Source organism: Triturus cristatus, chromosome 8 (assembly GCF_964204655.1).
Source record: "Triturus cristatus chromosome 8, aTriCri1.1, whole genome shotgun sequence".
NCBI lineage: Eukaryota > Metazoa > Chordata > Amphibia > Caudata > Salamandridae > Triturus > Triturus cristatus.
Window position 1 is genome coordinate 221645755 of NC_140591.1, and position 27791 is coordinate 221673545.

Below are 27791 nucleotides of genomic sequence, written 5' to 3' on the forward strand. Positions count from 1 at the left end.
CCTAAAAGAAAGATAGTTCGAACATTTCTGAAGGTGGAAAGAAAGTTGATTCCAGTAGTAGTGAGCTAGGTAGAAAAAGGCTTTACCACCAGTACGAGCTTTCCTAAAACGGGGAATCACAAGAAGGGATTTCTCTCCCGATCGTAGAGATCTACTCGGCTGGTATGTAGGCTTTTGCTCCATCCATAAGGTTATTACAGTCTTGCCTCAAGCTTTTGGCTGCTGGGTGTATAATGCCACCTCCAATGGTAAAAACGCTTGTGCTCCTTGACTATGAGTTAGTTGCCACCAAACATTAGTCACCCCAGTAAAAAAGGAAGCCATTCTTGCCGTTTTCCGGTATTCATGCGCCCCAAGTAAAGAGGAAATATGGTCACCAAGAGTGTAATATGTTTATTTCCACATTTCAATTCTTTGAAGTCCAGTGCTTCCTTAATTGTTGGTAACCCCATTTGTGTACAGTCCTCCTGTTCCATTGCTGTCTCCGAATGTCTACCCTAGTTCTAGCACATATCTCATACATTTTGAGTTTGCATGTTTTACTTATCTGGATAAAGGACTCATCCAAACTAGCATCTCCAGATTTACCACTCTATGCCAAATTAACATAATCTCTAGATCTGTAGATATAGGTCTCTGCATTGCATAGATTTATAGTGGTCTATACAATTCACAATGTCCTGTGCAGATGTAAACAGTGTAAGGTGCTACATTAATTCACTTTATGTATTGTACAGTATTCACGTTCATTGCACAAATATGCCTATTTTTGTAATCCTACTAGTTTGTACATAGAAGAATGGATCCATTTCACAGGATCACATGAGGAACAAGTCAGGTATACACCTCTTAAGCCTCAAAAGGGGCCTAAAGTTGAGGTTCATACAAGCAAAATATTTAAGGGTTTGCATAAAGATCATAGGAATACAATTGACTGCCTTTGGTCGGAAGAACCGCTCACCTGTTAGGCCCCGAATAGAGGACAGATATGAGCTAGGTCCACCTCCCTTGAACTGGAAGAAATCAAAACATTCAGTTTGTATGTAGTTTCTAATCATCTCTAAGCATAGTAGTAAAATCCCTACATCTACACAAGAGAAGTGATGCAAAAAAAAAAAAACTCCTGACCGATGCGACCTGTGCACCATAATGGTGGGTTCAGACTAGACAACAGACTTGTGCTTATTTCCTGCAGGATATTGTAAGAGTATCTTGATTGCAGTGTGCCTGTTTCAGCACCAAAGACTAGTTCTCAATAAATGCCATAACAATCCCAAAAGAGGTTTGAATTCAATTTAAAAACTGATTAATAGACTGAACTTTCCAGTCATGCACATTTCTGAGTTTTACCTGCAGATCACTAAAAGTACTTGCTCTTTGTTAATTAAAATGAAGTATGTACTAAAATAATTATGGGTTAAGTAGTTCAGCTTTTGCCTCTACCTTCAGCTGATACAGGCCCCCCATACTGTTCTTGCCTCTCCCTCCAGATTCTACTATACATACTCCTTCCAGTAGTCATCTTTTGCAGGACTGAGTTCTGTATTCCATGTTCACTGTGCTCCATCCTTGTCCATCCTTGTCCTTGGTTATTCTTCCCTTCTGAATTATAATGTACATACACAGAACCAGATGACAGATTTGACCTGCAATCCCCAATTTGGCCAAATCGCTTTCTTTATTCTACCAATTTATATACCACTGTAAGTTCTGTCCACACTATGCAGAGTCAACAAATCAGACCTCAGCACCCCCACGGCCCCACTACTCCATGCCCAAGCTCCCTTCTAATAATGGAGATAATGTTACAAGCTATAGCGCCTTCTCTCGCTTGCCGTATGCTCATATCCTATACCGGCATATCTGTCCCACATCCATAAGCAGCGGACAGTGACCACAGCTTCCCAACACAAAAGATTTGATTTTCGATGTTTGGGTAAATTGAGCTTTAACTTAAAGCTATAAACTGAGACAAATGTACTGATATGATGATGTGTGGTTAGCTTTCGATTACTTTTATGCTTGAACTATGTCTTTTTCTCTGGTCATATTTAATCCTGATGGTATCTCTTTTATGGGTTATATAGATTATTACATTATAATAGATTTATCTAGTTGACTTTTGCCTGCTATATACTATTGTTAAGAAAATCTGAAATACAGTATTTTAATAAAAAATAGACATTGATTAACATTTTTGAACCTCGCAAATGTGTCTATGTCATAGTAAATAAAGTTTGCATATCGTCTAATAACTTTCTTTTCTTATTTCTTTAGTTTATGGGAAATATCAGAAAGCCACTCTAAATATCCCTTGGTGGAGCAGTATCTGAAGACGAAGAAAGGTTCCCGGAATCTAATATTCAAGTATCTCTTCTGTCGATTGTTGACGTTCCTTGTTATCCTGCTGGCGTGCATCTATTTAGGATTTTACATCAGTGTGTTCTCTTTGACTGATGAGTTCACCTGCAACATCAGATCTGGGATCTTAAAGAATGACACCTCGCTTCCTCCATTAATTCAATGCAAACTTATTGCAGTTGGAGTCTTCCAGCTTCTCAGCTATATTAACTTAATTGTGTATGTGATTCTGATGCCTATGGTCCTCTTCAGTATATACATGCCATTCAGAAAGAAGTCTGATGTGCTCAAAGTGTATGAAGTTCTACCTGCGTTCGATGTCCTTCAGTTCCATTCAGAGTTTTACGATGACTTGAGTCTCTTTCTCCTGTACCTTGAAGAAAACATTAGTGAGCTTACTTCCTACAAATGCCTCAAGGTTCTAGAGAATATTAAAGGCAGGGGACAAATATTCGACACTGTTCAAATGCTAACCCGCTTAGGAACGCTAAAGATGGATGCAAAACTTAACATTGAGCAGAAAACTGGAACGGCTTCTGAAAATAAAATTGACCTGAAAGGTAAGGTGAAAGATGTAGGATGAAGTGTAACAGTAGGATAGGATGTTTTCCTTTTATGAATTGTAACGGAATAGTAAGCTGGGCCTGAAGGACTAGACTTATGGTAATGTATGTTCCTATTGCACCCCTATCTTTATTCCAAAGGCATTTTATTGGCATTTGTAGATAAAACCAGTCATATCTGACACAACGAGCCTGTGCTTCCAACAAAAGAAAACTGCATAACGGGTATAATCCCCAAAACCACCACCCGCCCCTGGGTGGGTGACAGAAATCTCTACAGAGATTCCACACGGTATGACTTATTCCACTTGGCTTGCACTTCTAAAATGGACAACTATCGCTCATCAGCATCCAGTAGTGTTCCAGCCTCAAGGCTCTCAAGGATCTCAGGCAGCCCAGGACCAGCAACTGCGCCAAGAGATAATCCACCAATGGTCTCTGGGTCTGTTCTCATCTGTTGCACATGGCATTGAGTTGCCAAGTCAATTTCTGCATCACCAGGAGAGACCACAGTTTCACTGCCAATTTGTGTATCATCAGCATGACCTCCAGTTTCTATTTTCGAGAGATTGACTGTATTGGCGCTTGGATCGTATGAATGGTGATACACCAGTCCGATTCAATGAGACATTTATAGCCTCAGCAGGAGTAAGATTATAGCTGGATCTGGCCGTAACAAGTAAACTAGCACTTCCCCCCCCCCCCCTCAAGTGGTTAAGAATTTCCTTTCAAAAGATCTGTAGGTAGAGGCAGGGCCGCCACATTTGGATCTCATCTCCCTATAGGCCGTATCCTCTCCAACATAGCCCAGAAGGGGTCAGATAGATCTCTACAACTTTTTAGTCAAAATATGCCATATGTGATGCACTTGTATAGGAGCTCTCTGGGTTGGATGCTTTTGTGTCCCTGCCTTTAACTCCATCTTCATTCCACAATACAGACCCAAGACTGTAATTTCTTTAGCCTCCTCCATGATATGGTCCAGCAGTGCAGACATCTATGCTCTGCAGAAGCTACTGTGCAGAGTTCCAGGTCACCATAGAGTAAGGAGTGCCGGGAGCTGCTTGACTGTGTCATGTCGATCACTTATCTAGAGAAATGGGCTGGTGACCCTGATTTGCCCCAGTGGTGTTCTGTGACCTACACCAACAACATGAGGACTTCTGTATTCAGTTCCTGATATAGAATGTTGCTCTTTTCCACGAACAACAGCCAGAGTAGCTGTTCAAACCATATAGGCTCCTACATTTTTCTTGTTTGCCCAGCTGATCTCTAGCACATGTTTTCCCTATTTCCTTTTCATATTTTTTGTCTGCCATTGCTATCTTGTGGAAGTTTCAGATGACCAGTTACAGATGGTTTCTATTCAATCAAGTTGCAGCCAATGGATTTTTGAATATTTGGAAACATATGCACACTTCAAGTGGACAAAAAAGGGTTATTGCTAAGTAAATGTCAAATTAAACCAATAATGGCCATTCAGACACCGACAACATATCTCAGGCTGTGGAGCTGAGGCAATTGGCAACATTTTAAGTAAATATGTAAAAAGTAAGGTGCCCGTCGAAGTGTGGCGGGCCCACTCGAGAGGAAGACATAGCACATGAGTAGGAGTAGCAGTCTATAACATACCGCTCAGCTCACAGGTTTCAAAGCATGTGAATACCTACTCTAAGCAACATATAGGGTAAGATCATATTAAGAGTTCACCACATCAACTACAATTTTACAAAATACCTGCAACTCAGACATGCACTAGAAGGGAGTCAAATTTGCCTAGAGCTTCTCCCAAAGTATAGTCCCTTACAGGCCAGATTCTGATTGAGAGACTTGAAGAAGGAACTTATCTCCAAAAGAAAAATAACACTAATGTGAAACACTCCTAATACCCTTCGAATCTGAGGGACAAATGGAGGAAGACTTAGGGAAATTTAGCAATCTGGAGGGAGGTATTGATGGCTCCACAAACACTGGCCTGACTGGTTAAGTCACAGAATCTATTACACCTCAGTAGAGCTCATGAACTGACTGTTATAGATATCACCAAAGTGAAGGGAATTTTCCTCATATGACTTGGAATTGTCCTATTAATAAACAAGCGTTAGAAACTCAATAGGTCTAGCAATTACCGCCAGCCTTTTGGCTTTGTTTTGTTAAGGTTTTTGCCAGTGTTGGCTAGTGATTTGAGCCGACTGAAATAGGGACAGGCGGACCACACTTGCATACACATACATACTCACATTCACCCATTTACATTCACACTTACTCACACTCTTACATTCACAAGCATGCTCACATACACCCACCATTTACAAGCACATACACACACCCGTTCACAGCAAACACACACTAATTCACACCTGGTTTTTGCAAAACTTTATTGTTGGAGAAGTTGCCGGACCCACATCGATCTGAAATAAAAAACATTGTCTATAAGAAAAATATATTTTTGGGTCTCTAAAAGCACATTTTGCCAAATAGTCAGTGGCACTTAAGGGAACCAGGGGTGGCCCGTCCTGAAGGACAGAGTGACCCTGCCCCCCTCCACCTTTTTGCAGACATGAAGAGTGTCTGTCAGGCTGACAAAAGGTCAGCCTGATAGACTCTCCATATTTTCAGGTCATTGTATGTGAATGTGCTCCTTGTAAATGGGAAGAATACTGTCATTCAGAGTGATGTTAGCCAATGGCTGAAGTGGGCTGACCCATGCTGTATGCTTTGATGGGTGGAAGAAAAATGTGAATGACACTACAGACCAATGGATGAAGAGGGCTGGTTGAAAGCCCCTATAAGTAAGTACATTATATATATCCTTTTAGTAAAATCAAAAGGTTTCGGCTAATGGTAGACCTAAAAATACTGGGAATAAATCACAAATACCCTCATACAAACATTGGTTGTACCCCTAGACCTTTCTCTCATATGCTAATGGGTGTTTTGGACAGGATAGGAAGGATATGGGATGATAGGATGCTGATAGGCAGTGCTTAATTTGAGCCGGAGCTTTTCCGGTGCTGAGCACCGGCAGTTAATTGGTTTCCGGTGCTCAGCACCGGCACCTAATTGTCAACACCACACTTAGGGCAGTCTGCCACAAGGTGGCGCTGCTCATGTAATTTAGAGATGAGCAGTATAACAGTTGTTTAGGAAAACAATATACATTAAAGAAATACTAATACCTGCCTCCCCAGCCATTCCTTTAGCTTTGGAGACCTGGAATAATCTGAACTGTCGCATTTACATGCGAGAGAGATGGTTAGTAGTTGTTTTGGCAGCGATGACAAGGAAGATGGGTGGTGCAAGCTGCAGTAGCCTCCTGGTCAGATCCCCGGCACTTAATATTTTACAAATTAAGCACTGCTGATAGGTATGGGCATTGTTGGACAAAAGGGGTAAAGCAAAATACTGGAGGTCAGAAAGAGACCCTCCTAAAGAAGAATACTGTATAGATATTCATGTTTAGATAAACCAATTTACAAAGCACAAGGATGTCTGCATCAACATCATTAGATTTGGAGTTGTGTATGGGATCATTAGTGGTATAATTTCCAAATAATTACAAAATAAGCTGGATTAAACAACTTGCTCAGTATGGGGGCTGCTCAAATCGAATAGATCATTCAATCCAAGAGCTGTAACTCTACCATAGGCAGGTCTGCTAATAGTTATCCACCATGAGAACTTATTGTTAAAGAATTGCATGTTTTTTTTGGTTGCATAATGCAAAAAAATAAAAAGTATTTATTTAAAATAATACAAGGACAAAGCAGACCTGTTTTGATTTCCAACAGATTCTGTACCAGCATTCTTTACTTCCCCACGCACATAACATTACACTAGTAGGTACATGGATTTCCACACCATGGGTTTGTCCTGATTTATAATCATTACCTTTTTAGGCAACTGACGTGCAGAAAGCTGCTGACAATGAATCTAGAGTCCTAATAGCCTTCGGTTAATTTAGTCTTTAACCTCATGATACAAAGGTACTTCTATTACAACATTTTAAAACACCCACCCTCAATGTCGAATAGTTTTCACCACAAATAACCATAGTGATACTGTAAACCCTCTCCATTCTCATCCAACAGCTATTCAAGAGGTCTTGATCATCCCACAAAGCGTTGTGACCAAGGCGAAGAGTGGACCCAATGATGAAGCATCGCATAAAGGTGAATAAGGGTTCAACATTGTTTTTTCAAGAAACACATTTTGGTTATAGGAGGAACTTGTCACCAGAGTAGGTTCTTTTTTAGGACAGCACAGTGTTGATACGGAAAAGGTGTTTTCATTTGGACTAGGATCTATAATCCCTCAGTAGCATATTTATTTATTAATGGTAGATTTATTGTCTCTGAACTGCTCACCCACTCCACCACAAATTAACTATATTGGTGACATTCCTTTCCTAAAGACTTCCCCAGAGAGCTTATTCTATAGGGGCATATTTATGTAGGAGTTGCGCCACCCCTACACCATGCAACAGGGCGCAAGAGTGCCACAACTATCACGTTAGATTTGCCAAGCAAGGCCACCTTGCGTGGCTTGATAAGTCCAGAGGAATGAGACGCCGCACAAATTGATGCTTTGCACTACTCTGCCCCAGCGAGGCGTTATATGTGTGGTGCATGGGTGTACCCATGCACCACCCAAGGATTTTTCCGCATTCCCAGATTTACCATCAGTGGTAAACCTGGGACTTCGTCAAAATGCTACGCCTCCCCAGGTAAGGCGTAATGAGGAGAAATATCTGATCGAGGCATTTGAGCTGTAGATCATATGCTGTGCATAGATCTCCATCTAGTGTTGGGTCTGGATGTTTGCCCCTTGTTTTTCTGCGAAGAAGTCTTTCCAGTCACAAGGTAGGTGACTCCTCCTTACTGCGCATGGGCATCGACTCCATTGTTAGATAATTTTTTTCCGCCATTGGGTTCTAATGTGAATTGTTGCGCTCCGATTCGGCACCGTTCTTCAGGCCCCCTTCGATGCGCAAGACACTACCCACGACGGTATTGTTTATCGATCGTGTTTCCCTTTCTCTGCGTATCGTCTACACTCGAAAGCCTTCGATCGGAAGATTCGTGGAAGGCCGTTAGGCCTACCGGTGCTGGTGTCAACAGCAGTTGATGAAATGGACTCCATTCAAGTTCTGCCCTGGGTATCGCACTAAGTTTCCGCGCATCGGCTTGCACGAAGTGCGCAACCTTTGCCTATCCCCGGAACATGACGAGAAAGACTGTGACGCGTGTCGGTCGTTTCGATCAAAAAAGACACTTTGTGACCGTCGGGCTTGACGTCACGATATGCGCCAACAAAGCAGCCCAGCCCTGGATCTTGTCGGGGACCACTCCAAACATGAAGAATCCCATGTGCAGGAATCCGAATGCGAGGAGGAGCACATCTCCGTGTCTGAAGCTGACTCCGATGCCGAAGACCTCACACTGGGACAACGGATTGTGAGTACAGAGACTTCCTTCCCCCTACCATCTCCTACATAAAAAGGCTCTGGTCCCTCCTCTGCCTTCGGGCCAAGGTCGGCCCCCAGAAAAGTTCTGATCGCCCGCCTTCGTGCTCGGCGCAAGATACAAACAACAACCTTCCAGCTCAAGCTCTACCCGTCCTCACTCTGGTGCAGAACCGAAACCTTTGGCGTCGAAATCGCAACACGTTCTGGTGTCAGTGTTAACTAAGGCAAAATCTTCTGAGCGGAAAACACCGGAGCCAAAACTTTCAACGCTGAAACAGGCATCTAAAGAAAGCAGTTCAACAAAATACCCTCAGACTGATGTTCTACCTTCGGATCCAAAACAAAAGGAAATTGTGATTAATCCACAAACTGGACATATTCTTGCCAAACAAGTGATGGGTATGCAGATGACTATGCACCACTAGATACTGACCCATGGGATCAGTATGACGCTGACCCTCAACCAGATAATGGCCCAGACTTATATCCATCCAGACCTTCTCATCCAGAAGATAATATTGGATATATTGAGCTCCTTAACAGAGCTGCACAGTATCATGGGGTAAAGCTACATAAAGAGGCTTCAGAGGAAGACTTTTTGTTTAAAACCCTAAGTTCATCTCAGAGGGCTACCCAAACATTACTAATGCTAAAAGGTATGCTTAAACATGGTGATGGCATCTTTAAAGACCCTGTAAGAACAAGAGTCATCACTCCCAGGGTAGAGAAAAAGTATAAATTTGCACCTACTGACCCTGTATATATTAAAGGCCAGTTGCCCTTGGACTCTCTTGTAGTTTCTAACACTCATAAGAGAGCTAATTCACAAACCACAGGTGAAGCCCCTCCTCCTGATAAAGAGTCCAAATTAATTGATTCTTCGGGCAAAAGGGTAGCATCACAATCAGCTAATCATTGGCGCATTGCCAATGCTCAAGCACTATTAGCGAGATATGACAGAGCTCATTATGATGAGCTCAAGAAGCTCATGGAATTTCTTCCTGATGATCATAAGTCTAGAGCTAGTGACCTTATTCAAGAGGGTAAACTAATAACTAATACCTCTATCAGATGTGCACTTGATGTAGCAGACACAGCAGTGCGGGCAGTAAATACTAGCGTGCTGCTTCGTAGGCATGCTTGGTTAAGAATTTCAGGATTTAAACATGAGGTGCATGCCTCTATTCTTAACCAACCATTTGACAAAGAACACCTCTTTGGTCCAGCTATTGATACATTACTGGAAAAAATGAAAAAGGATACTGATGTTGCAAAGTCCATGGGGGCCTTACAATCGCCTTCCAACAGAGGATCCTTTCGTCGCTCGTTCTACAGGGGTGGCTCCAAAAATATAGCTACAGAAAACCCCTCCTCCTCTTACGAAGGCAATAATCAGTCACCCACTTCAAGAGGTTACATTAGAAGTGGATATAGAGGAAACAATGGAAAGGGAAGTGGCAGAGGTAATTCAACACACACTTCCCCTGCAAACACCAAACAGTGACTTATTTTCCATACCCCTATTCATTCCACTCCTGTCAGGGGATGGCTTTCCCAATTTCTACCCATTTGGAATACGATTACATCAGGCAAATGAGTTCTACAAATAATCCAATCTGGTTACTGCCTGGAGCTTACAAACACTCCACCAAACATTCCTCCAAGGTCACACCTCATGTCACAAGAACATCTTACCCTTCTAAAGCAAGAGGTTCTCTCTTGTTGCAGAAAAGTGCAATAGAACCGGTCCCTTTACAATATCAAGGGGCAGGTGTATACTCCCTCTACTTTCTAATTCCCAAAAAGGACTCCCAAAAAGGCCTATATTAGACCTCAGAGAACTAAATCTGTACATTCAGTCGGACCACTTTCATATAGTAACACTCCAACAAGTGCTTCCGCTCCTTCAGCAAGTTGACTTTCTCTCCACTCTGGATTTAAAGGACGCCTACTTTCATATCCCAATACATCCTCCACACCGCAAATACCTCAGGTTCGTGGAAACAGGCCAGCATTATCAATTCAAGGTGCTCCCATTCGGAGTAACAACAGCACCCAGGGTTTTCACAAAATGCTTAGCAGTGGTCGCAGCCCATCTACGAAGACATGTTCATGTCTTCCCATACTTAGATGACTGGCTCATGAAGGCCAGCTCGCACAACAGCTGTCTACGCTACACACAAAATCTGTGCAATTGCTCCACGAACTGGGATTTAATGTAAATCTGTCCAAATCCCATCTCCAACCGGCCAACACTCAAGCATATCTAGGAGCTACTATAGACACACAAAAAGCTATAGCATACCCAACTCCAGCCAGGGTCCGGAATATACAAGTACTGCTGTCTCAGTTTCAGCCTCAACACTCCTTACCAGCTCGTGTGTTCATGCAGTTACTGGGAATGATGGTGACTTGCATTCTAATAGTCCTTTACGCAAGACTTCAAATGTGTCCCCTACAGGAATGCTTAGCAAGTCAATGAAACTAGGCTCAGCGTCTGTTATCATATCTAGTGTAGGTAGACTGCCGCACCCATCACTCTATGCAGTGGTGGAACACACAAAACCTTTTAATAGGGTGGCTCTTCAGCGACTCGGTTCCACAAATAGTACTAACAGCAGACGCATCATTGACAGGTTGGGGAGCACATCTTCAAACCCACACAATTCAGGGCATATGGAGCTTGCAGCAGAAACAACTTCGTATAAATCACCTAGAACTGCTAGCAAATTTTCTGGCGCTGAAAGCGTTTCAAGTTCATCTATGTTATGTCATGTTATTTTATTTTTATTTATAGCGCGCATGGATACTACGAGGAGTGTCCCGATGCGAACCTTAGAGGAGTGGAGAGATCAAATTTAAACAAATAGAAATGTTTTAAGGTTTCTCTTAAAGAGAGTGGGGTCCTGAATGCTCCGTAGAGTGACCGGCAGCAGATTCCAGGCTAGGGCTGCTTTCAAGCCAAGGGAGCTGCCCCCCAACCTTTGCCTCCGGAAGCGAAGCACATGAGCCAAGAGTTGTGCGGAGGAGCGCAGATGTCTAGTGTGAGAAGTTGGCCTGGTATATGCTGACCACTAATTAAAGGGGGCACCTTGTACCAGTCCAAACAACCATTATTGATGATTAGGTTAAAGACAACCTTTATTGAAAGCTATCCTAGTGGTAGCTATGGAGAGCAGCCTTCACGCTAAATCTCGAAGGAATGTAAAGCAGCTTGTTTTACCAGTTTATAACCTCCTGAATGACCAAATGAAAGGAGAACCACACAAGGAATATATAACACATGTATTTATTACTAAACACTCTCTACTAACCTCTTTATGAGATTAGAGAACAAAGCACACAATATTAAATCAGTAGAATGACAGTAAATAGCACAATACCCAGTGGGCTCCAGGGGGAGACCAAACCATATACTAAGAAAGTGGTATAGCAACCATGACGCAGTGCCTAGAGCACGTAGAATCTCTGGGACCCCAAGGAACCACCCAACGTAGTGACACAGGGACCCACGGAGGACGGGTGCAGTATGTGAACACAGGCGCGAGCTCCGTACAACTCTATGGGAAAGTCGCGGCTGGAAATTTAAAGATTAAGGATACTTCGGAGAGGACTTCAAGCAAACCCTTTGGAACATAGATGGTTCTAAGGCCAGCACCCTTGAGAGTACCGAGGTACCTGTGTTACCTATCCCAGAGGAGCCGGGTGCATAGGGGTCAAGTGGTGTCGGAAACGCTCATTGATTTCAATGGCGTGATGCGAGGAAGTGCTGCTGCCGGGGAGATGGAATGTGTCCGGTGTGATCCAAGCCTGGATCGGGGCTGAGAAGAACCTGAAAGCAGAGGGGACAGAGTCTGCGTCACTTCACAGTGACCAGGGGCACAATAGACGAATGCCCACCGATGTCGAGTGTTTCAGGTGAGAAGAGGTGAAGCTTGACTCTGCAGCCACGGGGACCAGGATATGTCGACGATGACCAAAGTCCGGCGGTGAGCTGTCCCATGAAGGATGTTGAGTGCTGGGGGTCAGTGTCCGGATTGAACACCAACAAGCCTTGGCAACTGCAACCCATGCGGGCAGAGGCAAGATGCTTCGGTGAGGACCAGCAAGGTCCTGGGGACTCTCCAAGCTAACGGAGAGTCAGGGCACGTCTGGAGCAACCAGGAAAGCCCATGGAAAGTCGAAGTTACCTTCACGAGGACAGGTCGACGGACCAGGGATGGCGAAGGAACCTCGATCTGAATCACAAAGTACCAGCCCACGGAACACTCGTGGAGTGTAGGCCGGAAATCTTCAGTGGCAATACTGCTCGGGATCAGGACTACAAGCAGCCCAAAGCACAGCCTCAGGGGTCGCCAAAAAGCATATGCTGCTGCAAATGTACATGGTGCACAGGGGTTCGAGTTGCACGGTTCCCACGAGGGATACAGGCCTCAGAATTGCTGAGAGCGCAGATCAACCTCAGAGACCTTGGGATCCCACTTCCTGTGTAGCAGAAATCTTCGGACTCCCCAGGAGCTCAGATGCGTTTTAGGTGCCTGCCTTGCAGGGGAGTAACTCCAAGGGTGATTCTTCAGTCATCCAGCATTGTGCAGATCGTCGAAGTACTTGGTTTCTGTAGCAGAGTTTAGTCTGGGTCAAATCTAAAGTCCTGTAGTCAGGGATTTCTACTTTATACCCAAGGAAGTGGTGGGACAAACTCTGGGGACCCACCTATTTGAGGGTCAGGACAGAGGGGTGGCTACACCCATGTCCTTTGTCCAGTTTCGCGCCAGAGCAGGAGATGATGGCTCCTGCAACCGGTTTGAGCTGGACTATGCACAGGGACGCCAAATGTGCCCCCCGTGCAGACATCAAAGCACTCTCAGAGTGCACCCACCCAGCCCCAATACACTAAAGCCTGTCTGGGAAGTGGTCACACCTCCCTGTGACAGGAAACCTATTGTCAAGCCTTCCCTTGCTGGAGTTTCGTCCAGCAGCAGGAGGGCAGACTCGTGCCTGTGGCCGGCAGCATCCATTTTGTGATGCCAGGGTCGAGAAAGCCGGTACCGGGTGTACTGGTGTTGTCATATGTCTCCCTCTAGCAGGGTGGAATCATACCTCCCCCGCCAGTTACTGGCGGGGAGGTATAATTCCAAGGTGTTTGATACCAAACACAACATGTTTCCTTGCAGCCGTTTTAAAGTTAGCATTTACCGTAAGGTTATAATGCACTTAAATATATATGGTTGGCTGCATCACCAACAACCCCGGAATATAGGTTCCAAAGGCTGCAGAGGGGCTCTGCTCATGCAGGTGCACCCTTTCACATACAACCCAGCACCCTGCCTTCAGGATTGATAAGGCCTGCCATAGGGGTGACTGATATGTTTATATGTACAGTGAGATAGGTTAGATTTAGTGAACCTATATCTAAGTAAGGGGTGCATGCACCACCTTACACAGGCTGCTGTAGCAGACCTGTGATGTCATTTTGAATGGTCTCCCGGGGGGGGGGGGGCATAATACATGCTGCAGCCACTGAGAGGCCTCTGGGGTACCTATGCCCTGGGTACATAGTATACCATATACTAGGGACTTATAAGGGTACCCCAGAATCCAATCTGGAGTGTACCTAAAGTACATGCAATCAATTTAGAGGAGAAAGCAGCTAGACTGGGCTCCTGGATAGCAGGATCCCAGTCAGAAAATAGTGTCACATCAGAAAAAAGTGGGGGTAACTATAAGAAGCAGATCCTACTATCCTATACAAAAAAAAACCCCCCCCCAAACATAAGGACATTAAACTAACCTTGACCAGTTAAGGCTTCATGTTCTAAGTGGAAATATCTGGAGAGTCCATCTGCATTTTCATGGTTACTCCCCGGTCTATGTTCCACTGTATAGTCCATCCCCTAAAGACAAATGGACTACCTCAAAAGTTTGGAGTTTTCACCCTTCATCTGTTTTAGCCATAAGAGGGGCTTATGGTCTGTCTGAACAATGAAGTGAGTGCCAAACAAGTATGGCCTCAGCTTCTTCAGAGCCCAAACCACAGCAAAGACTTCCCTCTCAATGGCTGACCAACGTTTTCTCTCTGGGGGTCAGCCTTCTGCTAATAAAATCTACTGGCTGGTCCTGAACCTCATCATTCAATTGTGATATCACAGCCCCTACCCCCAACTCAGATGCATCGGTTTGGACAATGAATTGTTTGGAATGGTCAGGACTTTGCCGAATGGGAGCAGTGCACACGGCCTGCTTCAGGTCATCAAATGCCTTTTGACAGCTAACTTTTTTTGGCATTCTCTTGGAAGTTAAGTCACTATGGCTCCATAACCTTTGACAAACCTCCTATAGTACCCAGTCAGGCCCAAGAAAGTTCTGACCGGAGTCTGGGTGGTTGGAGCAACCTAGTCCATGATGGTCTGGATTTTGCTCTGCAATGGTTGAACGTGGCCTCCACCCACAAGGTGGCCCAGGTATACAACTTGACTCTGCCCTATCTGGCACTTGGTGGCCTTGATAGTGAGGCCTGCTTTCTGCTGGGCCACCAAAACATTTCTCAGGTGGACCAGGTGATCCTCCCATGTGGAGCTAAAGACAGCAATATCATCTAGATAAGCTGCACTATAGGCTTCCAGGCCTGTAAGGACTTTATTCACCAACCTTTGAAAAGTGGCAGGTGCATTCTTCAAACCAAAGGGCATCACCACAAATTGGTAGTGCCCACTAGGGGTAGAAAATGCTGTTTTTGGCTTTGCATCATCAGCTAATCTGATTTGCCAGTAGCCAGCTGTTAGGTCAAATGTGCTCAGAAAGTTGGCTGAGGCCAAAGTATCTATAAACTCATCTGCCCTAGGGATTGGAGGGGCATCGGTCCCAGTGACTGCATTGAGACCCCTGTAGTCAGCACAAAACCTCATCTCTCTCTTACCATTCTGGGTATGAGGTTTAGGTACTAAGACTACCGGACTAGTCCAAGGGCCATCTGAGGGTTCAATAACTCCTAAATCCGACATCTTCTGGACTTCAGTCGTGATGCAGTCCCTGACATGGTCAGGTTGCCTGTAAATCTTATTTTTAACAGGCAGACTGTCACCTGTGTCCACTTCATGAGTGCACCAGGTAGTCTGACTGGGAGTCAGTGAAAACATATGTCTAAACTGATTAAGAACTTTTCTGCAATCAGTTTGCTGCTGGACAGTGAGGCTGCCTGCCAAGGCTACGCCATCAACTGAATCATCATCAGGATTCTGTGAGAGCAGGTCAGGGAGTGGATCACTCTCTTCCTCCTGTCCCTCATCAGTAGCCTTGAGCAAGCCCATGTCATCCCTGTCAACATATGGTTTGAGCCTATTAACATGGAGCACCCTATGGGGGCTCCTGGGTGTTCCAAGGTCCACCAGGTAGGTAACCTCTCCCTTTTGCTCAATTATTGTATTAGGGCCACTCCACTTATCTTAGAGGGCTGCTGGGGCCACAGGCTCTAACACCCATACTTTCTGCCCTGGCTGGGAAACAGTCAGCACAGGCTTTTGGTCATGCCAGGCCTTTTGCAATTCCTGGCTAGCCTCAAGGTTTTTAGTTGCCTTCTTCATGTACTCAGCCATCCTGGAGCTGAGACCAAGTACATGGTCCACAATATCCTGTTTAGGGGGTTTGAGAGGTAACTCCCATCCCTCCTTCACCAGACATAAAGGACCCCTAACTGGATGTCCAAACAGAAGTTCAAATGGGCTGTAACCAACCCCCTTCTGAGGAACCTCTCTGTAGGCAAAGAGAAGGCAGGGCAAAAGTATGTCCCATCTGAGCCTAAGCTTTTCTGGGAGACCTTTAATCATGCCCTTGATGGTTTTGTTGAACCTTTCAACTAACCCATTGCATTGTGGGTGATAAGGGGTGGTAAATTTGTAATTTACTCCACACTCCTTCCACATAGCAGTCAAGTAACTAGACATGAAGTTTGCATCTCTGTCTGATACCACCTCCTTAGGGAAACCCACCCTGGAAAATATTCCCAGGAGAGCCCTTGCCACCACAGGAGCTGTGGTAGTTCTAAGGGGAATTGCCTCTGGATACCTAGTGGCATGGTCCACCACCACCAGTATAAATCTGTGCCCAGATGTAGTTTGAGGATCCATGGGACCAACTATATCAATCCCAACACTCTCCAAGGGAACCCCCACCACAGGTATTGATATCAGGGGGGCCTTTGTAGTACTACCTGCATTCCCACTGGCTTGACAGGTGGCACAGAAGCGACAAAACTCCTTGGTGTCTTCAGACATGTGAGGCCAATGAAAGTGAGGAACAATTATGTCCCAAGTCTTGTTTTGGCCTAGGTGACTTCCTAATGGGATGTCATGTGCTAGTGTCAATAGGAAGCCTCTAAACTTCAGAGATATAACCAACCTCCTGGTTGCACCAGGCTTAGGGTCTCTACTCTCTGAGTAAAGGAGTCCATCATCCCAGTAGATCCTATGGGACCCACTAGCACACCCGGCAGCCTCAGCAGCAGCTTGTTGTCTGAGGGGTTCAAGAGAGGGGCAGCTCAGCTGCTCCTTGCTCAGATCTGCCCTGGAATGGCCCCCTGTCCCCAAGAACTCAATCTGATCAGGTTCAAGCTCCTCTGGGACAGTTCCTTCTTCAGGACTAAGATCACCTCCCTCAAGAGACTGATCTGGATTCTAAGGCAGGGGGGAAGACACCACCTTACCCCTCCTGCTCCTTCTCTTGGAAGGATCCAGGGCCTGTTCAGTGGAAGACATTTTGCCTGTGACCTAGTCATAGCAAACACATCTGCAGGGATACCCAACATTTCTGCATTAGTCCTGAGTTCCACGTCAGCCCAAGCCGAAGTTTCTAAATCATTGCCCAACAAGCATTCAACAGGGAGGTCTGCACTTACCACAACCTTCTTAAGGCCAGTTACCCCTCCCCAGGTGAAATTAACAACTGCCAAGGAATGGTCTGTCCTGACATTGCTAGCATTGGTCACTTGGTACATCTCACCAAGTATGATTTGCTCTGGAGCCACAAGATCTTTTGTCACCATTGTGACACTTGCTCCTGTGTCCCTGAATGCCAAGGCCTCTTTTCCATTTATCAAAGGCTGCTGTCTGTGCTTGCCCAGATTACTGGGACTGACAAATAAGGAGGCCATATCCATGCCTCCATCACAGACCAACACAGCCTGAGTTGGAACTCTGACTAGGCCAGAGTCCATCTCAGATCCCAGGGTTAACCCTCCTACACCCTTATTCTGAGTACCACCACTTGGAGCTGAACTAGGGGGAACAGTTTCCTTAGGGGCAATGGTGGCTGGAGTTGAGTCCTTGGACTTGGTACAATCACTTGTCCAATGGGTCTTCTGTTTACAGATTTGACACCATGGCTTCGTCTTGCCTTTTCCCTTGTTGGATTGTGATTCCCCACCAGATGCAGATTTTTGGGGCCCTTGAGAAGACTTCTGGTCTTTACCCTTCTCCCCATCCTTAACAGAGTTTTTAGAGTCTTGCTTCTTGGAGTCACCACCTTGGTTCTGAACCTTCTGCCTCACCCTGGTTCTGACCCATTTGTCTGCCTTCTGGCCCAATTATTGGGGAGAGGTCAGATCAGAGTCCACCAGGTACTGATGCAACAGCTGATTTTGACAATTATTAAGGATCTGCTCCCTCATAATTAAATTGTATAATCCTTTAAAATCACACAATTTACTGCCAAGTAACCAACCTTCCAGAGCCTTAGTAGCACAATCTACAAAGTGAACCCAGTCTTGAGTCTGTGCCTTTTGGGTATCACTGAACTGTATTGTTCAGTGGTTAAGCCAAACCCATCAATCAACATCCTCTTCTCTAACAGTGAGGAGCTTGTCTCTATTTTGGTCTGCAAAAGAGAGCCACAAGATTGCTGCCCACTTCTCCTGAGGGACGCTCTGTACCTTACAGGCCCTCTCTAGTGCAGTTATCCATTTGTGGATGTCATCCCCACTCTGGTACGGAGGGACAATCTTGTTCAGGTGCCTATGGTCATGAGTATGTTCTCTACCTCTAGGTACACTGTTGCTGCCACCATGGGGCTCTTGCCCCAACCTTTTGGAAGCTCTCTGAAGCTCCAGGGATTCCCTATCTAAGGCCAAATGTTCTCTCTTGATTATGAGCTTAGCTCTCGCAAACCCAAGCAGTTGGCACTTCTTCTCATAAGAGGACTCCCTTTTATGAGAAGCAGAGGACCCTACAGAAATAACAGAATGATTAGATTCCTGAGATGGAGATCTTGATCTTCTTGGTAAACTGTTAACTCTTCCAGGTGGGGTAAAGAGAGGGCCACTGAGGCCTACTCCCTCACCTTCAGGAAGAATTGGATTGTCCATGTTAGAATCATCTTGATCCTCCTGGTCAACATTGGAGTCCAGGTCATATAAGTTTTCAGTTCCTGGCCTTTCCTCCTCTGCTGCTCCACCCAACTTGCCTGCCTCATCAGACCCTGGGGTCTTTCTGAGGTCATCCAAAAGCAAAGCCTCTATGAGGCGTTGAGTGCTTGGATGTCTCCCTGTATTCAGTTTCCTAGATGTACACATAGTTCTCAATTCTTTGAATGAGAAATGGTCATACTTAGTTGGCAGAGGCCCACTGGCCTCTGGACCAGAAGACATACTAGTGTTGTGAGGTGTTGCATCTACCTAACCTAGTGGGAACTACTAAACTTTCTTGAGTTGGAGAAAGGGTGTGCTAGACCCTTGACTAACCCAACTCTAAGTTCAGTAGAACTTACTTTATTCTAGACTTGATTTATATGTACATATGTACCTATAGTGGTTTTCAGTTAGTTACTCAATGAGATTATCTGGTAAAACAATAGCAAGCTTGAATCCTAACCGCTGCATACCAATGTGAGAAGTTGGCCTGGTATATGGTGACCACTAATTAAAGTGGGCACCTTGTACCAGTCCTAACAACCCTTATTGATGATTAGGTTAAAGTCAACCTTTATTGAAAACAATCCTAGTGGTAGCTATGGAGAGCAGCCTTCAGACTAAGTCTCGAAGGAATGTAAAGCAGCTTGTTTTACCAGTTTATAACCTCCTGAATGACCAAATGAAAGGAGAACCACACAAGGAATATATAAAATAAATGTATTTATTACTAAACACTCTCTACTAATCTCTTTATGAGATTAGAGAACAAAGCGCACAATATTAAATCAGTAGAATGACAGTAAATAGCACAATACACAGTGGGCTCCAGGGGAAGACTAAACCGTATACTAAGAAAGTGGTATAGCAACCATGACGCAGTGCCTAGAGCACGTAGAATCACTGGGACCCCAAGGAGCTACCCAAGGTAGTGACATAGGGGAACCACGGAGGACGGGTGCAGTGTGTGAACACAGGTGCGAGCTCCGTACAACTCTATGGGAAAGTCGCGGTTGGAAATTTAAAGATTAAGCACACCCTTTGGAACATAGAATGTTCTAAGGCCAGCACCCTTGAGAATACCAAGGTACCGTGTTACCTATCCCAGAGTAGACGGGTGCATAGGGGTCATGTGGTGTCGGAAACGCTCGTTGATTTCAATGGTGTGATGCGAGAAAGTGCTGCTGCCGGGAAGATGGAAAGTGTCCAGTGTGATCCAAGCCTGGATCAGAGCTGAGAAGAACCTGAAAGCAGAGGGGACAGAGGTCTGAGTCACTTCACAGTGACCAGGGGCACGATAGACGAATGCCCATCGATGTCGGGTGTTTCAGGTGAGAAGAGGTGAAGCTTGACTCTGCAGCCACGGGGACCAGGAGATGTCGACGATGACCAAAGTCCGGAGGTGAGCTGTCCCACGAAGGATGTCGAGTGCTGGGGGGTCGTTGTTCGGATTGAACACCAACAAGCCTTGGCAACTGCAACCCACACGGGCAGAGGAAAGATGCATTGGTGAGGACCAGCAAGGACTTTCCAATCTATGGAGAGTCAGGGCACATCCGGAGCAACCAGGAAAGCCCACGGAATATCAAAGTTACCTTCACAAAGACCCACAGGTCGACGGACCAGGGATCGCGAAGGGACCTCGAGCTGAATCACAAAGTACCAGCCCTCGGAACACTCATGGAGTGTAGGCTGGAAATCTCCGGTGGATATACTGCTCGGGGTCAGGACTACAAGTAGCCCAAAGCACAGCCTCAGGGGTCACCAAAAAGCATATGCTGCTGCAAATGTACACGGTGCACAGGGGTTCGGGTTGCACGGTCCCCACGAGGGATACGGGCCTCAGAATTGCTGAGAGCACAGATCAACCTCGGGAATTCACCTCCTATGTTGCAGAAATTCAGAGTCCTCGGGTGCTCTGGAGATGCAAACCGGTCAGATGCGTTTTAGGTGCCTGCCTTGCAGTGGAGTAACTCCTTTACTTCAAGGGAGATTCTTCAGTAATCCAGCGTTGTGCAGATCGTCGAAGTACTTGGTTTCTGTAGCAGAGTTTAGTTCAGGTAAAATCTAAAGTCCTGTAGTCAGGGGTTTCTACTTTATACCCAAGGAAGGGGTGGGACAAACTCTGGGGACCCACCTATTTGAGGGTCAGGACAGAGGGGTGGCTACACCCATGTCCTTTGTCCAGTTTCGCGCCAGAGCAGGAGATGATGGCTCCTGCCTACCGGTTTGAGCTGGACTATGCACAGGGACACCAAATGTGCCCCCCGTGCAGACATCAAAGCACTCTCAGAGTGCACCCACCCAGCCCCAATACACTAAAGCCTGTCTAGGAAGTGGTCACACCTCCCTGTGACAGGAAACCTATTGTCAAGCCTTCCCTTGCTGGAGTTTCGTCCAGCAACAGGAGGGCAGACTCATGCCTGTGGCTGACAGCATCCATTTTGTGATGCCAGGGTTGAGAAAGCTGGTACCAGGTGTACCGGTGTTGTCATATGTCTCCCTCTAGAAGGGTGGAATCATACCTCTCCCGCTATTTACTGGCGGGGAGGTATGATTCCAGGGTGTTTGACACCAAACATGACATGTTTTCTTGCAGCCATTTTAAAGTTAGCATTTAACGCGAGATTATAATGCTGTTAAATATATATGGTTGGCTGCATCACCAACAACCCTGGAATATAGATTACGAAGGCTGCAGAGGGGCTATGCTCATGCAGGTGCACCCTCTCACATAAAACCCAGCACCCTGCCTTCAGGATTGATAAGGCCTGCCATAGGGGTGACTGATAGGTTTATATGTGCAGTGATATAGGATATATATAGTAAACCTATATCTAAGTAAGGGGTGCATGCACCACCTTACACAAGCTGATGTAGCAGACCTGTGGTGTCATTTTGAATGGTCTCCCAGGGGGGGCATAATACATGCTGCAGCCCCTGAGAGGCTTCTGGGGTACCTATGCCCTGGGTACATAGTATACCATATACTAGGGACTTATAAGGGTACCCCAGAATCCAATCTGGAGTGTACCTAAAGTACCTGCAATCAATTAAGAGGAGAAAGCAGCTAGACTGGGGTCCTGGATAGCAGGATCCCAGTCAGACTAAGTCGAAAACAGTGTCACATCAGCAAAAAGTGGGGTAACTATAAGAAGCAGATCCTGCTCTCCTACATCTAGTAGGTGTATAAAAAGAAAAACGCTGTTGTAAATCGGTTGGGCCTAAGGCATGCAAAGCACGGTGAGCTATAACTAAAGACTTGAATTTAACCCGTTGAGCAACGGGCAGCCAGTGAAGGGCTCGCAGATGCTGTCTCACACTGCATCTGACAGGGACATTAAGGAGGAGCCTGGCTGCCGCATTTTGAACAACCTGCAGTTTGTTGAGCAGGTATCCAGGGATGCCAACATACAAGGCATTGGCATAATCCAAGTGGGATAAAATCAGGGCTCGGCTAACTGTCTCTTTAGCGACCCTAGGAAGAACTGGAAGAAATTTCCGAAGGGTTTTGAGAAGCCCGAAGCAGTTCCCAGCTAGCTTCTTGATCTGGGTGGTGAACGTAAGATTCTCTTCAAACCACACCCCAAGGTTTTTGGCGGGTTGCCCCGTTGAGGCTGGCATGGCAAAATCAGATGGCCAGAGTGTTTCTTGAAACATAGGAGGGAACTTTCCATACAGGAGGATTTCGGATTTCTCCTCATTGCATTTAAGTTGTGAAGAGGCCAACCACTTAACGACTTTGGTCAGACAGTTCTTAGCAGAGGTGGTGGCACACACTCATTTTTCCCCCAAGTGAAGAAGAGCTGGGTGTCATCCGCATGAGCAATGATTTTAACCTCCAGGTCCTCCGCCAATTGGACCAAGGGAGTGACATAAATGTTAAAGAGGAGGGGGCTCATGGAGGACCCATGTGGACCCCAGTATACACCCACTGAGGTGAGGACGAGGAGGGGGGAAGCCATACCTGTTGCGACCGGCCCTCCCAAAAGGATTTAAGCTAGCTCCAAGCTGTGCCAGAAATGCCAATCTTCGCAAGTCGGGCAAGCAGCAGCGAATGAGGGATGGTATCGAATGCTGCCGAGAGGTCAAGCAAAACCAACGCTGCCATCCCGCCAGAATCCAAACAGTCTTGGATGGCCTCCACCACTTCCACCAGCGCAGCCTCAGTACTATACGAAGCCCTAAACCCTGACTGGGCTGAATGCAATAGGCCCCCATTTTTTGAATGTATTCAGTCAGCTGTTTAGTAACCACTTTTTCACATACCTTTGCCACACTGGGCAAAAGAGAGATGGGACGATAGCAAGATTGTTTTGATTTGTACAGACAACATGACAGTGATGTATTACACAGGTGGGAGACACTCTCTCCAGCTGGTACAGCTAGCACAGACCATCTGAAAATGGGCCATATATCACAAAATGTATCTCCTAGCGGAACACCTTCCAGGAGTAAACAATCAGATGGCATATCTGCTCAGTCGTCAGACGCAACAATTTCATGAATAGGAACTACACCCTCAAGCTCTCCTCCCATTCTTTCAAACTTGCAGCTTCCCAAACCTAGATCTGTTCGCTACACATCTAAACGCAAAATTCCCAACCTTTTACTCCAGGTATCCACACCCGTTGTCCAAAGGCAATGCACTATGGATGAATTGGTCAGGGATATTTACTTACGCTTTTCCGCCTCTCCCACTCATTCCATTAGTGGTTCGGAAACTCAAACAAAAGTCCCTGACCCCAATTCTACACGTCAACCCTGGTTCACAACCTTGTTGCAACTGTCAGTTGTTCCTCATCAAAAACAATGTCGTACACCCAATCTCCTCACACAGAGCCATGGGGACATAAGACATCCAGACCCCAGTCAACTCAACCTGGCAATCTGGTACAAGTTTGGCTACCTTAACCTACCACCAGACTGCATGAATATTATCAAAGGGGCTAGAAGTCCTGCCACTAGAGCCTGGTATGCAGCAAAGTGGAAACGGTTTGTAATATACTGTACTAAAAACCACATCAACCCTCTAGATGCTTCTGTTCAAAACAATTATATGTTATTTGTAACATCCACATCTTTCGAATTTTGCGTACACATCCATACACCTACGTTTGGCTGCGATAGCTGCACACCTCTAGAATAGACATCTATTTCTCTTTAGAGTGCGTGTCATCAAAGCTTTTATGGAATGACTCAAAAGAGTCATTCCCCAAGACATCCACCTGCTCCAGTGTGGGATCTCAATATTGTTCTCACCAGGCTAATGGGTCCACCCTTCGAACCATTGCACAAATCTGAACTGCAATTTCTCATGAGGAAAGTAGCTTTCTTCATAGCTATTAGAACACTGAGGAGAGTCGTTGAGCTTCAGGCACTAACTATAGAAGAACCCTTTTTACAGCTGCACAAACATTAAGTAGTTCTTCGGACCAATCCAAAATTCCTTCCTAAAGTCATTTCTGCCTTTCAAATCAATCAATCTGTTGAGTTAACTGTGTTCTACCCTCAACCAGATTCTGTGGCAGAACGTGCCCTACACACTTTAGATGTGAAGAGAGCATTACTGTGTAACATAGAAAGGACAAAACCTTTCCGTAAGACAAACCACATTTTTGTCGCTTTTGCTCCACCACATAAAGGCAATCCCATATCAAAACCAGGTATTGCAAGGTGGATAGTCAAATGCATTCAAATATGCTATGCAAAAGCGAAACGAACATTAACAGTTCCCCCTAGAGCACACTCTACACGCAAAGTGGGGGCTTCTATGGCATTCTTAGGAAATATACCCATAGATGACATGTGCAAAGCTGTAACATGGTCTACACCTCACATATTAACAAAACACTATTGTGTAGAGGTGTTAGCAAGACAGCAAGCTAGTGTGGGCCAAGCAGTTTTACGTACACTATTTCAAACAACTGCAATAGCTACAGGTTAGCCACCGCTTTGGGAGAAAACTGCTCTGTAGTTTATGCACAGTATATGATCTACAACTCATATGACTCGAATGGAAAATGCTACTTACCGAGTATGCATCTGTTCTTGGCATATAGAGCTGTAGAGTCATATGCGCCCATATATACCTGTTGCAGTAACTTCTTATTTAGATACATGCATTCATGGACATCTCCTTTTACTACTTTTACTAACTCCATTATCACCCTCTGCTGGAAAACAATCTAACAATGGAGTCGATGCCCATGCGCACTATCACCGAAAAGAGGAGTCACCTACCTCGTGACTGGAAAGATTTCTTCAAAGAAAAACAAAGTGCAAACATCCGGCCCCAACACTAGATGGCGATCTATGCACAGCATATGACTCTACAGCTCTATATGCCAAGAACAGATGCATCCTGGGTAGGTAGCATTTTCCTTATTTGTCCGCGTTACTTCCTCTTTCAAAGTGTGCTGCATTCAGCAGGGAGGTGCCCCTTCCTGCACAAAAACAATCCTGGGAGCAACGCAGGAGCCTTTGCGCCACCTTGCAAAGATTCCTGCTTTGGCACTAGGCAGCACATTGTGCACCAGTGTTGGGAAAAGACGGGAATGCACCGTATTATATTAAATTAAGCACATTCCCGCCCTTTCCCTCTCACGCAGCGCAGCAAGATAACTTGCTGCGCTGCATGATAATATCACAATTATGCCCCATAATCTCCATCACTCCTCCCTGCGCTGCTGCATGCTTTCTTGCATGGTTCTGTGAATGATCGATTTCCAGGTTTCAAACAATCTCCTGAGCTTGCCTTATGGCACCTGCACCCTACAGTACCTTATGTCCCTCTCACACAGACCATTGCCAACAGACAACTTTATAGAAAGCTTAGGCTGTGTGGTATATTAAAGCTACAACAGTCTCCCCACATCACTCAGGCAAGCCTCTGCAGCATGGGTGCTCATGGCCAGATATTTCTTTGGATGGCTTCCTCACCACTTGAAAAGTCCTCAAGTCTTCGTGCCCAATGAAACAGCTCATAAATACTGGCTCAATGTCAGGAAGGTAGGTTCAGCACAGGAGACAGTTGCTGTGGAAACCGTGTCCCTTATGTTGAAATAAGTGGCTTGCATGGAAGAAAATTCAGTGCATGAGCTAAAAACCTTGACCCCAAATGTCAGAAATCTTAGATGCTGCCTTTCCAATAGCTGACTTCAGAGTCAATTCATGAGCGAATATCTGCCTCTTTCACTCCACCGACCGGATCCATACTAACAAAATATGAGGATATTAATTCCTCAGGGTTATTAGGGTGCTGCAAAGAAGATTTGGAAGTAGATAACTTATATCTTTGCATTCTTTCTGCTCTACTTTACCTTTATTGTAGCCAAAGGGAGCATTACTTCCAGCCTCTCTGCCCATGACTTGCAAGCACCTCAAACAAGTGATATACTGGCTCTTGCTCATGGAGTAGTAAAATCACTTTGCATTGTAGGGTTGGTGTGGTGTGGTAGGGTTGGTGTGACTTCCCATACCACTGGTGTGGCCCAAGCACTAGCCTGAGCTGTTGCATAAGAGACTACTCTGTTTCTTGCATATGGTTGAGCGCGCATGTGTACATACTGGCCTTTGTTGGAATCTTTAGATCTCCTGCTTGAGGCGTGTATGGATACGCCACTCGTTGCAGCAAACTTGTAGGTGTATTCAGGCATGAAGCAAATCAGAAATGTGTGAAATGCATAGGGCTATGCTTGTGAGTGCACACCTTCTCCCTGTTGTCTGATGGATAAGCGAATGGTGTCAGCTTCTGGGAAGAGCCTAAATTTGGGTCCGTTGTCTGAGAATAGCAGCAAACCAGAGAGCATGTGGTTGGACTGCGGGAGAGGGTAAAGTGCAATGTGCTAAAATAAAAGTGACCCCATGACTACATTAGCATGAGAAGCGCTAACGGACTAAAATTGACTACAACCAATAAAACCAAAATTGCTGACCAAGCAATACTTACAAACTGTCAGCAAGCAAACCTTAAAGAAATGGAAAGATGGGATAACATTCAAACTAAAATGACAATCAGGTTTCTTAAACTGATGTCTATCATACCATACTTATCAAATTCCTCACCTAAAATGGAGGAAACAAGAGTCTGTATAACAAGTTATGTTTTAGGTGTTTAGTTCGGGTGATAAATTCACTTTGCCCTTTTTGCCTTTGCAGATGTGTCCACAGCCAATGGCGCGCAGACTTCCAAAGAAGACAAAAAAGTTCGCCAGAGGCCCGTAGATTCTTTTTGTTGACTTCTCCTTCAATCGACTTGAACTTTCATGAAAGCCATAGGATTAGACCCTATGCACTGTCATTGCTCTGCCGAAAGGGTTTGGTTCAGCGTTCATATTAATGGACAGCCTGAGTATTACTGTGGGTGGCTAAGACCACTAGTGTAATAGGTTCCTAGTCTGCCTTCAAGCTTAAATACTACACACGGTCTTAATTCACCCAATATCCTTCGCCAAAGGCTACATGATTTTTCGATTTAGGACATCTCATTCCATCTGGTATTGGGCATGCCTTTTAAAATATACATTGTCGTAAATGTTTTTAGACCTGCTTGTTAAAATAACCTTTGATCAGCAGTGCATGTCCAGTAACTTCCACATCTGTTCCATCTTTGCTTCAAGAGTAACCTTTTATGTCTAGGTATAGTTCAGATAGTCAGCATTCTGAGACAGCTGGTACTTCCATTTTTTAAGGATTGTATTTTAATGGTTATGGGTCTGATTTATATCTTGGCGATATGGTTACTCAGTCACAATGGCGACGGAGTATCCATACTGCCAAGACTGTGGGGGAAAGGACCTTTAGATCGCGGTGATTACACCGCGATGCCATTACAACTCGGTCGTTAGAACGACTGCGTTGTTAGCACGCAATGCCATTACTATGCAAGTCATTACATCGACTTCCAGTAGATGGCGCGCCTACATTAGGAATAGTATAGTTTACTATTCCAACACCTTCCCTACTGTTGCGTAGGCTGGAGTTGGAATTGTAAATTATATAT

The 27791-nt window shown here is 45.3% G+C and overlaps 2 protein-coding genes across 2 annotated transcripts in view; both read left to right on the forward strand.

Annotated features, from left to right (window-relative positions):
- The window catches only part of LOC146801873 (pannexin-1-like), an 88859-nt gene extending 61282 nt beyond the window's left edge, over window positions 1-27577 (forward strand). The window contains exons 4-6 of the mRNA XM_085624059.1: window positions 2278-2921; window positions 7016-7096; window positions 26948-27577. Coding sequence (XP_085480185.1) covers window positions 2278-2921; window positions 7016-7096; window positions 26948-27027 — 805 coding nt within the window. The 3' untranslated portion in view covers window positions 27028-27577. The remainder of the gene's footprint in view (window positions 1-2277; window positions 2922-7015; window positions 7097-26947) is intronic.
- On the forward strand, window positions 8148-9895 carry LOC146801874 (uncharacterized). The gene is made up of 2 exons (XM_085620652.1): window positions 8148-8380; window positions 8785-9895. The coding sequence occupies exons 1-2, from the start codon at window positions 8148-8150 to the stop codon at window positions 9893-9895; spliced, it is 1344 nt and encodes a 447-aa protein (XP_085476778.1).
- Window positions 27578-27791: the final 214 nt, after the last annotated feature.

What these genes read in the sequence shown, in the direction of transcription:
- LOC146801874 (XM_085620652.1), top strand. Translation starts at nt 8,148, where the DNA reads ATGACGAGAAAGACTGTGACGCGTGTCGGTCGTTTCGATCAAAAAAGA. An exon ending in TCACACTGGGACAACGGATT is followed by an intron (nt 8,381 to 8,784) that starts GTGAGTACAGAG and finishes TTGCCAAACAAG; the next exon opens with TGATGGGTATGCAGATGACT.